Source organism: Caretta caretta, chromosome 15 (assembly GCF_965140235.1).
Source record: "Caretta caretta isolate rCarCar2 chromosome 15, rCarCar1.hap1, whole genome shotgun sequence".
Taxonomy (NCBI): Eukaryota; Metazoa; Chordata; order Testudines; family Cheloniidae; genus Caretta; species Caretta caretta.
The window spans coordinates 28,344,994-28,357,035 of NC_134220.1; the positions used below are offsets into that span (position 1 = coordinate 28,344,994).

At 38.7% G+C, this 12,042-nt stretch overlaps 1 protein-coding gene across 7 annotated transcripts in view; it reads right to left on the reverse strand.

Annotated features, from left to right (window-relative positions):
• The window catches only part of HECTD4 (HECT domain E3 ubiquitin protein ligase 4), a 124,891-nt gene that overhangs the window by 56,374 nt on the left and 56,475 nt on the right, over positions 1 to 12,042 (reverse strand). For 4 of the 7 annotated variants that reach the window (XM_075120095.1, XM_048821602.2, XM_075120094.1 and 1 more), the window contains exons 16-24: positions 11,682 to 11,802; positions 10,435 to 10,563; positions 9,122 to 9,246; positions 7,587 to 7,740; positions 5,863 to 5,963; positions 4,611 to 4,809; positions 3,015 to 3,161; positions 1,621 to 1,725; positions 616 to 779 (exon numbers count right to left, since the gene is read on the reverse strand). In XM_075120095.1, the coding sequence (XP_074976196.1) occupies positions 616 to 779; positions 1,621 to 1,725; positions 3,015 to 3,161; positions 4,611 to 4,809; positions 5,863 to 5,963; positions 7,587 to 7,740; positions 9,122 to 9,246; positions 10,435 to 10,563; positions 11,682 to 11,802 (1,245 nt within the window). The remainder of the gene's footprint in view (positions 1 to 615; positions 780 to 1,620; positions 1,726 to 3,014; positions 3,162 to 4,610; positions 4,810 to 5,862; positions 5,964 to 7,586; positions 7,741 to 9,121; positions 9,247 to 10,434; positions 10,564 to 11,681; positions 11,803 to 12,042) is intronic. The other 3 variants (XM_048821605.2, XM_048821603.2, XM_048821604.2) reach the window with 3 other exon arrangements.

Below are 12,042 nucleotides of genomic sequence, written 5' to 3' on the forward strand. Positions count from 1 at the left end.
TATTTGAGTTGGTAAAGCTTGAGTGCTTAAAATGTTTGCTAAAAGTTAATATGGAAAGGCTCTGAACCTGGCTGAGTGGAAGTTTTCTGTAAAAATATTAATTAGTTTTCACAGAATATACTTCCCGATAGTCACTCAGCTTTAGTAAAGAAAACAACAATTTTTTTTACTGAGATTATTTCCTTACTTTCCAACAGTTCTATAGAATTAATACACTGCTGAGTTAGTTATGTATACAAATAAAGTGGTAGAGCAGTCAGATACATGACAGCTGGCTTAAGCGCAGCAGCAAATTTACCCTTTCTGAAAGCTACTACCTAGCCTCAATATACGAATTAAGGTAGAGACAAGTGGGGGAGGTAATATTTTTTACAGGACCAACTTCTGTTGGTGAGAGAGCACAGCTTTTGAGTCACACAGAGTTCTTCTTCAGGTCTTCAGATCTGAAGAAGAGCTCTGTGTGATTCAAAAGCTTGTCTCTCTCACCAGCAGAAGTTGGTCCAATAAAATATATTACCTCACCCAGCTTGTCTCTCTAATATTCTGGGACCAACACTGTGACAACTACACTGCACACAATTACATTAAATTCAGATTAAGACAAAGATTTTTTACCTCTGTAACAGTTTAGATCTTAAGAGTTCCTGGCATGTTTCCTCGTCTTTGGTCATTTCTGGTCCATTATATAATATCCTTAGCATGGAGCAAGCTAACACAGAAAGGCCTAAAGCCAGGTCAACCAAGAATGGTAATCCTCCTGACACATCTTCTGAAGACTCCTGCAGTATTGATAGGGATAAACCACAACAATCCAATTAACTTTAAAGTGGCTCTCTAAGCAATCTACTTCAAAATATGGCATGCATATCATACAGTGTCACAATAGAACAAACTCTGACAATTTTATTTATTTTTTACTTATAGAACACTACAAATCAGTATGTATAAGAACTGAATTTGAATACTAGGAAATTCATGGGCTTACAAAACTGGAAGTCACATAATCCAAAAGGACTAAATTATTTTTTTGAGGGCAGGCAATTCATCACCTCTGAAAACTCCATTTTATCTTCTCTTAGACCAGACTTTGTCTTATCTCCTGAGCACAGTGGTATGAATTTTTCTTCATAGTACTTGATCCCTGTTTCCTGCCTCTCCTCCCAAGTCTGGTCTTTTTCTCTGTCCTAGAGCCATTATTTATTATTTCTACCTCTGATGCCCAGCTTACTAGTAGATACTCCACATTGAACTCACCTCCTACAAGCCTGGATGGATATCTAGTGGTCTCCTCCAAATCCAGCACCATTGATGCTTCATACCAGATAAGCAGAGAGTACTTAAAACTGTCATCCATTGTTCCAAGGCCTAATCATACTACGAAGTGTGCCTAACCGTAGCTCGCCAATGAAGTGCGAGATCTAAGGCAGTAGCTCCCTTCCGTTGTACAGAGATGGCTATCCAAACAGCTGGTCTGATTCTTTTTTAACCCAAACCCCAACATTTAGGTCTGTTTCACAAATACAACCACCCTTTGTTTTTTTTAAATTAAAATAATGTACATAATGTGAATCAGAGAAAAATTTAAGTTCAGCCTGACAACACTGGTTATATTGACAGTACCTGTGCTCGAACAGTGCAAGCAAAGCCCCACATAGCTTTGTCCGGAGTGTTGTGCTCGCGGCCACTCCTCATTTCAAAGGAGAAGGTGACTGTATCCCCTTCCACCTTAAATTTTAAAGGGAGGGGGGAAAAGACACTTAAAACAATGCAAAAACTTTTTTTTTTTTATAAAACTGGCTTATTTTATGGATTAATTTTTAAAAGAATGACCGTTGCTTTATTTCAAAAATTCTCTTTATTTCCAATTATGTATGCTAATTAAGCTCTTCCCCTTTTCATGCAAATATCCATTTCTGATTACACTTTGGTTAAGTTTTGCTGCTCACTATCTATAGCGGGGCAAAGGAAAGAATGTGTCGCCATATGGCTACAATGATAGCTAACCCAGGCAGACAAATATCCACTAAAACATTTTCTTTATTTTTTTGAGAGCGCAGGCAATAATCACCAGCTCCTTTCCTGTGGCCAAACAGGCAGGCAAGCTCTTCAAGTAGAGGAAGCTAGTAAAATAACGTAAGTAAATAGCAGGAGCTGCTAACAAAACTATGTAATTTCTGACAAAATAACATTATCGTCGCTAATTTGAGCCACTGGAACAGAGTGTTCCCAAGACTAGAACTTCCAAGTTGCAAGTCAAAGCACTGCTGTCTAACTGAACAACCGCCTCTCGCTTTCCTTTTTGACAATGTCATGTTTTATCAAGTACATACCCAATTTTAGTATAGGACAACACTCAGGATTATGCTTCACCACAACTACATAAGGGAAGTGATATTACATAAATCAGAGAGAACATACTGAACACATTCTAAGTTCACCAATCTTGGTAGATCTCTGGAAATTCCTATAGGTTTCTGAGAATCTCAGATTTCTATTTCTTGTTAAATGTATGTTCCCAAAAAATGCATATTAACTGATTTTAAAAAAACAGACAAATGGGTAGGAGAACAGAAATGGTTATATTTAATATTTTTAGTGGCTTGTGTGCTGTCCTAAAACTATGCCCCTATGGTCCTTGAGACCATTTGCACAGCCTCAGGGTCAGCAGGAACTTTTGCTATATATACTCATGGGGAATGGTAGTGTCTTGAAAGTCTCTGAGATTGGAAGTGCAGTTCTTTCCTGATTCTTCTACAAGATGCTAATCATGGAATGCCATTACTGCCAAAATGAGTGCCATGCTCCTATAAAATACGGGCAGCAGTAATGTTGCATGGGACAAGAGTTCCTTCCCCAAGGACATAAACACCATCCTAGCGAGTGCTCTCAGAGATAAGCTTACACTAAAATATTTGGGCTCGACTACTTCAAAAATAAGTGTTAAAAATAATCTCGATACAGTTTTCAAAAAGGGACTTTTCTATGTGAAATATTGTTGTTTTGTAATACTGTACCTTCACTAAGTCTTTCGGCCAACCCGTTCCTAAGACACTACGGCTGCCATATCCCAGTGTATTGCCTCCATACTCAGCAACCTTCCTACTGTTTGTGTTAGGACCAGCATAGATCACCAACTTCAAAACATAAAATACACTGTTAGACTGTAAAAGAAAAACAAAAAATCTAATAATAATACTTAGCACTTACACAGCGCTTTACAACTTCAAAGCGCTTCATAAACATTAAGAAACAAATCCTCACAACAGCCTTGTGAGGTTGATAGGCAACCAGGCAAGTATTATTTCCCCATTTTACAGATGGGGAAACTGAGGCAGAGAGGGCTAAGTGACTTGCCCAAGGTCACACAGGAAGTCAGTGGCAGAATTTGGAATAGAAATCAGGAATTCAATCCTAGCTCCCAGAGTCCCATGTTCAGCCCACAAGAACATGCTGCCTCTCTAAATAAAGGGCTGGATCCTGCTCCTTTTGAAGTAAATGGGAGTTAACAGTTTGCAAATGATTTCAATGGGGACATGATGAGGCCCAAAGTTTTTTTTGTTTTTTGTTTTTTTTAAAGTGCTTAAAAGTTAATGGTTACAAAACGAGTAAGTTTAAGATTAGGTATCACAGGACTTAAACTACGTTAGAGAATACAAAGCCACAATTACTAAGCAGTATAAGTAAGTGGCTCTTAGATTACACAGAAAAGAAGGGTGGTATTTCATTAGCCATATTCTTGAAATTGAAAAGACATATTCATATTAATCCATGTAAACAAGCCATTTATAATCAGAAAGTTATCCTTTCCAGTTCTGCCCAGTTTGAACAAACTGTGCTGATCTACAAAGGAGACAACTAAATTAAATAAGGAAAACTGGGTGACAGAAAAAAGGAGAATGAACTCAACATGTTTTACAATAAAGAGGAATAATCTAAGCAGTCATGAAATGGATGTCAACAGGGAATGTTGGTCTGAGTTTGTGGAGGAGGTAACCTTTCTGAGGGTTATTATATTTCTCCCATTGAATTACCATCACCACATTCCGGCACCTTAGGAGAAATGTTCTGTACGAAGCCTAATTCTTTAAGGATCTACCAACTAAGTTTCCTGTTAGACAACAGTGACATTCACTGGACATTACGTTCTAAAAAGTCCTTTGTAAATGTTTAGCCCATACTTTTTGACCTTTTCTTAATAGAATTATAGAAATTATCCCGCACAGAAATCAGAGATGGAAAAGATCTATTAAGTCATCCAGTCCCATCTTCCTGCCATTTCAAAATAGCTCCCTCATTGTGTATTTTCTAGTCTATAATCCAACCTAGTTTTACACACGTTAAGAGAGGAGACTGACACCCTTCCCCTGACACCCTTATTCACAGCTGCCCACTACCCTAAATTTCTTTTCATTTCTAAATTCTAGGATTCTACGGAGAATCAGACCTTCTGGAATTACAGTATGTTGGCATTGCTGTCAGTAAAAACCTCCCACATCATCCTCGTTACTAGTAATAAGGTGCCATGGGTGAGGAGGAGCAGCAAAGATGAAAATGAGAAACATTAATGAAAGACACATAATAAAGAAGTTTCTGTACTGGCCCTTGCTTACCTTATCATAATCGTACTGTGAAGAACATCTGCTATCAAATCTAAGATATAAACAGCGGGCTCCTGGAATATGTACAGTTTCTTTAAACTTATAGTTGTCCCTGACAGGATGCACTGTTTCTACAGTTTTCCCAGCAGCCCAGGGAGCTGGGATTTTCAAGCCAGTGAGAAAACCTGGCTCCTCTTTCTCTTCTAATATTCTGAAATCACAGAAAAAGCTAAAAGGTAGTACTGAAGATGTACACATATAGTTTTGTATTATATATTCAAACACCACCATAAAATGTTTTAAAAAGCCTAATAATTCTCTTCAGGTTATTAACAGCAAACAAAATATTTGTCTAATCACTTGAAGCAGATGTGTTGAGGGTACAATGGCAGCTTAAATAACCTGAGCTCTTTACATTACAAATAAAACATGCCAAGCTGTAACCTGTAAGCTTGGATATGTCACAGTTTTAGAAATCTAGAAAGCCCTGGAAAAAATTATATCTAACAAGTAATGTATTGTACTATAAACTGGTTCCAGTCTTTGAATGTTAATACATAATCCATCTTCCCTTCTGGGATAATACTTGATAAAAGATAAGACCATCATAGAAGAATATATACGTAACATTTCATTCAAGTCTATGTAAGTCTGGAGTGCAAAGGAAGTTGTTGCATTTCACATATCTCAAAAAACTGCTTTCAAAACTATGAGTGCAAATACCAAAAGCTTAAATGTGAAATTAAACAAAACTTGCACATGATAACTGGATTTAAGCTGAGACTATATTCTTTTCATTTGTGACCTAAGATTTAAAACCAGGACTAGAGATAAATTACATCCTGCCCATTACTACTTAAAAATTACAATGAATTTAGAATACTCTATGCAGCTACAGTGAACCACATTTTGTTATAAAGCTCTATGATTCTGTACATTGACCTGGGACTCAAGCATGCAGAAATCCTTTTCAAAAGCTAGCGAGAGCACACACGCATGCTATACTTCATCTACGCTTCCCATTAGACCCATATTTCTACTCTTTATGGGAAATTATTTCTTTTCAAAAAATTAAATGCACTTTGTAAAGCCTTGTTATGTAAAATTGCTTTGTAGATTCAGACTACTGTAATGCTGACCCCTCAAGATCCTTGCTTCTATGAGTCATTCACTCTTCAGCAATGGTCAGACCAGAAGCAACATAATTAAAAAATGAGTGTTTTCAATACAAAAGTCGTGAATAATGGGAGTAAGAGGCAATCACCTCTCATCAGGGAACAGCTTGCCCTTCTGCTCTGAGGTACCACTGGGGGAACTGCCCACCTCTGAGAAAACTGGAGACTGGGTTTTAAGCAACAAGGCCGTCTGCAACAAACACAAACAACTTTATAAACACATGAAGACCATGTTTCACTGTAAGAACTGTGTAGGTTTCTGAAGCTTGTTAATATTACGCTGCATAGTTATTAATGCTGTAACTTAAACTGGATAGGGCACAATGGATAGCATCTGTTTCTGTTACTAGTAGTTGCCAAGCAGCAGTTCTTGAACTGTGATCCATGGACCACTTGCTGATGGTTTGTAGAGAGCTGGCTGGAAACATGCCACCAGCTCTCCTCATTGTTTCTAGTGGCTAAATCACATATTTTTTAAAAAGCTAAAAATAAATTAAATGCTTTCCTATTATTACTTTTCCATATAAACAACTGCTGTTGTTGCCACAGGGACATTGTCAAATTGCCCATGCGAAGGGAAGTGGGTGTATGAAAATCTCTTGTAGGATATAGTCCTCACCATGAAAGTTTGAGAACCTTTGAGCTAACAAATTAAGGGAAAAACTTAGTTAATGTAGCTGTATAAACACCATCACAAATTAGAAAATTCTCCATGTGTTAATAATTTGGAGAAATTTGCTTCTAGCTAGAACAGGGGTGGGCAAACTTTTTGGCCTGAGGGTCACATCGAGGTATGGAAATTGTATGGCAGGCCATGAATGCTCATGAAATTGGGGGTGGGGTGCGGTTGGGGGTAAGGGCTCTGGGGTGGGGCCATAAATTAGGAGTTCAGGGTGCGGGAGGGGGCTCCAGGTTGGGGCACGGGGGGAGGGCTCTAGGGTGGGGCTGGGGATGAGAGGTTTGTGGCTCAGGACGGGGCTCCAGGCTGGGACCAATGGGTTCAGAGGGCAGGAGGGGGATCAGGGATGGGCAGGGAGGGCTCTGGCTGGGGGTGCAGGCTCTGGGGATGAGGGGGTTGGGGAACAAGAGGGGGCTCTGGCTGGGATCGAAGTGTTTGGAAGGGAGCGGGAGGGGGATCAGGGTTGTGGAAGGGGATAGGTGTGCGGGGGGGAGGGGGAGGAAGGCGCTCAGGGGTGCAGGCTCCGGGTGGTGCGTACCGCAAGCAGCTCCCAGAAGCGTGTCCCCCTGCCGGCTCTGAGGCGCAGCCAGGAGGCTCTGCACGCCGCCCCAACCACAGGCGCCATCACTGCAGATCCCATTGACCAGGAACTGCAGCCAATGGGCAGCGAGGGCAGCACCTGAGGACAGGGCAGAGCGCAGAGCCACCTGGCCACACCTCCATATAGTACGTAGGAGCCGGAAGGGGCTCATGCTTGCTGCTTCCTGAGAGCCGTGGGGAACGGGGTAAGCCTCTGACCCCCCTGAGCTAGAACGTATAAGGACTTGGTCTTTTCATACTAGATCTTAACACGTGTTTCCTTGTATGTGAACAACGCAAGGACAGCTTTGATCCAGAACAATAACAAGTGATTAGTTCTTATTACATTTTTATCAATCTTTGTATTGTGGAAGAACCCCACCAACAGCACAGCTCATTTTGGAGAGCTAATATAGATAACATTTCACCATTATTCTTTAGTCTTGATATTTTACCCTGGTATCCTTCATGAGAATACCACTGATACATTTAAACACATAAATATTAAACTTGTTTTAAAAATCTATACTTCAATCCACTGTATAATGGCCATACCTGACTGGTATAAAGTACCAGCTGTACCAGCTGAGGCATCAGTGCATCGGCCATGGTTAGCGTCTGTAAATTTGGATGCATCAGAGACGTCAGTAATACCGGAAGCAGGTGACCAAGCATAGTAGCTTTGGTAACTTGTTCCAGGCCCTTTAACCTGCAACAAGAGTCAAAAGTGCACACTAACAATTCTTTTCATAGAATGCCACTACTATTTTTATTTAAAGAAATGAGTTTAATACCAAATCAGATTGCGTAAGTAAATGATTCAAAGTGCAGCAGAAAACTTTTATGTGCAAGTGTACTGAGAATATCTATTTTAATACGTACTGAACGCTCCAGTGTCTCATAACATATACGATAAGATTCACAGTCTTTTCTGGTAAGCAATTCCTATTTAGGAATGACAGTCCTAGAAGACTGTTTGGTGAATGATAATTAAATTCTTAATTTACTGTAGTGCCCAGAGACCCTGGTTGAGATCAAGGCCCCCAATATACTATGCATTGTACCAACAAAGGCAGACGCAGGGCCCAGCCCACAACTCCTTACAATATAAAAGTGCTGTTAGGCATCTGAGTCTCCAAGACTACGTATGAGGAAAAAAACCACCAATAACTGAGTCTGTACATATGGAGAGCAGCCCCAAAAAAGGGATGTATTCCAAAAGACATAACACAGACCCTAAGGGTGCAAACACAATATGCAGCTCAAAGGCTAGAGTCTGAAACAGGATTTTTTTCTAGAAAAGCCTTCTTCATTCTGGACATTTCAAATAACTTTTAGGCCTAACTCTTCCTTTTTCAAAATGGAGACATTTTCAAAACCCTTAAGATTTTGGGGAGTTTTTTGTTTTCCGTTCCCAGCTTTCACTTCCTGCCTGAAGAAAGAGGGCAGAAGGTGCTGCTTGGATGATATATGAAGGATATTCGAGTAGCACTAAGGAATGTGACGGATATAAATGCTGCCGCCAAAGAGATCTTCAGACCCTAACCTACAGAAATTCTAGCAGGATGAATTCCAAAAGGGTGTTGGCGATTAAGGTTGTTTCCATTTATTATAATGTTTATGATACTTAGTCAAGTAACTGGACTAACTATAGCGCTAAAGAGACTTATGATTTTCGAGTATCTCTGTTGATCTGTACATTATGTTAACACGACTGAAATCAATTTACGGAAAGCCCAATTCAAAGCTCTCCAAAGGAAGATTGCCTTAGGGATGCCAAAGGATAATTCATATTAAGAACAGGTTTCAGAGTAGCAGCCGTGTTAGTCTGTATCCGCAAAAAGAAAAGGAGTACTTGTGGCACCTGAGATTTATTTATTTATTTGAGCATAAGCTTTCGTGAGCTGCTCTTCATCGGATGCATATTAAGAAATAGCTCCTGCCCTTCAATAATTTGATTATTAAATTAAAAACAAAAATAAAGGGAGGTAAGAATTCTGATAGTATTAGTTTCCCTAAGCAAGCTGGTTCACACAATGGGCAGCAGCACACATATTTCAGGCTAAAAGTATGAATTCAGGTTGTCTTACCTCTGCTCTCTGTCAGAAATGTCGCTGTTTATAACAGCTATAGTGACCTGTTGCAGTATTTCTAAAACTTCATCACATCCAGTCAGGATTTGTGTAGCAAGAGCCAAAATACTGGTCTTTAGCTCCTAGGTACAAAATGTTATACAATAATACTTAAATTCCTAGACAATAAACAACTGACAACTGAACAAAATGATGGGTTTCCAAATTAAATAATGATAATGTGACCTGGCAACCCTATGGTAGTAGATTCATCCAAGACTTAAATTTGATTTGTAATGCTAAGCCCTAAAGTGCTGGGAGAAACTAGGTGCATTTTACAGGATGCACACGCAATTTCTAGGGAGGGAAGGAGTCCCCAGTCCAGAGTACTGCAGTGGTGATAGAATGCCCTAGAAGGTATGAGGATAACTGTAGAGAGAAACTGAACAATGAGAACATGGGTGAATAGTGAAAAAGACAGACAATAGTATTGAAACATTTAGAATTTACTCAATAAGCTTGAACATAAATGGCATTAGATAACAAGCATACAAATGCCTATCAAAAGCAGCAGACAGAAACAGCCCAATGACTTTAACAATACAATTAGTAAGATTATGAGATAAATTACAAAAACAACCTGAGCTTTGGGACAAAACTGACACTTATGTAATGACAGCACTACCCCAGCAGCAGTGTAAATGTAGTCACAATTTAGTAAACCTCAGATCAATGAAACCATCATAATCCCCCAACCTCACCTTTCCTCCAGCTCCCTCTGGGACAGGGAGAAAAGATGGGCCTAGCAGCAAGCTCTGAAGATTAGCAAAGTCATGCTGATAGAGATCAGGGGAAAGACCATTCCATTTTTAGTTAAAAAAACAGCAAAAATTTTGTGAGTGAAGTCAATAGTTATAGGAGGCCAAAATATCTTCTGAAAGCGGTAAGTTTACATATAAAAATCTCTAGAATAGATGATGTCTAAAATTGTATTCCAAAGCTAGTCTAAATATGAAATTAAAAAAATACATGAAGTCCAGAAGACACCTACGTCCTTTAACAGCCAAGTCTGAAATGCCTTGACGCAGAATTTTAGAAGGGAAGTGCTGGCAGACTCTAACAATATAGTGTCAAATGAAACTATACAAAGAACAATCACAGATTCTAGCTGAAGTATGGGACAGTATTGACTTCCACTATGTAACTTCTTCAACACAACAAAAACTGACAACACAAGTAGATTCTACCAGTAAGTTGCACTGCTGAAACATAAGAACTGTCAGAAGAACACTGGCCGTAGAAAGCATACTAGAATAAAACTCGGTGTTTACCTGTACCTTCAATGTCTCTCCCTGCAAGGAGCTGTCACTGTCATCATTTTCATCAGGTTTAATCAAAATAGTATTACTCAGAAGGTGGTTCTGTACAGCCATCAGATACCGCAAACATGAAGATGCAGCCTTTAATATAAATAAGCACATTTTACATTATCTGAACTCTTTAAATCAGACTTGGCACAGGCAATCCTTGTGCTTTTTCAAAGTATGAAAAAGGAAACAAACAGGGGAAAAAAGTACAAGAAAGACACACAATTCCTGTTACTGAACAAATTATTGTCTCTGAGTTACATAGTCCTTGCTGAATCAGCAGAATCTCACTAATTCATACTGAAGGCTGGGAGACCAAGGTATTTAGTGAACTAATAAGTAGGTGAAACATTTAAAAAGAATGAAGCATCATAAAGCACTAAATTTGTTTCAAAAATGTAGTTGTAATTAAACACTAAATGTATGCGTATATGTTTTGAGTGTTTATAGTAAAGGTAATGAAGTCTTAACATGAGACCTCAACTGCAGAGCTCAACCATGAAATCTTTGCTGAAAGGAGACGCACAGTCTCTGGTGTGAGATTCGAGGAGTGCAGGTCAATGAAACTGAAATGAGAATTAGTAACTTTACTAACATAGTAAAGTACTGCAGTAAATCTGAAAACAACAGATCCCAAACCTCATCCCACTTATTATTTCCCCATTGCTGCAACCTCATGTTCTCCTACTCATTAACAGTTGTGCAAGAATATCTATGTAAATTTTTACTACTCAAAATTTCAGCTCTTTACTCATCTCCCAACTCTGAGCATACAGTATTCCTCTCTACTTGTATGCATAATTAAACACAACTCTAAAAGACTCTCTCTATATTCTAATCCATTTTGTAAATCATTCTGTGAAACTTTGAAAGACCTTATACAAAAATAAATGTTAAAATTGAAACAGTTTGCAAGATGCCAGGGAAAATGTATCAATATGTTAACCTGCTTTAACACTATTATACAAGATCAGTTTGTAATGGAAGTGTCCTGCCCCCTTTTCTATTCATGAGCATTTTAATTCAGTAATATTAATCAGGTTTTATTTTTGGAACAATATGCACTTAAAAACTCCCTCCCCTATTCCTTTTCAAGACTGCATTATTGTATTCATTACACTTCTACATAAAAGGGAATGGGTGGCTGGAATCAAGAAATAGAAAGAAAACTTAAGCAAATTGACTATTTTCAACAAATTCATTTTACTTACAGGCACAGTTGAAAGAAGTCTTTGAAATTCATCTTTAGATACAGTTTGGCACTTGGTGATTAAGATGCAAGATTCTCGAACAACGATCTTGAGAATGTAGTGCAAAAGCTCATCGTTTAGTCTTTAAAAATGCAGGAAAGACATGAGAAGATGTCGATGATTTATAATTAAAGAAAATTAATGACTGATACATTCAACACACCTGAGAAGTCTTGACAAACCATATTACAAATTAGTTTACACTGACTGAATGACTGCATCAGAGATGCTCAAGCACTAATATGTTCATCCAAAGCACTCTGATATCAAAGATGTTTGAAAAATAAAATGTCTCTGACCACAGTAGAATACAAGACAGATA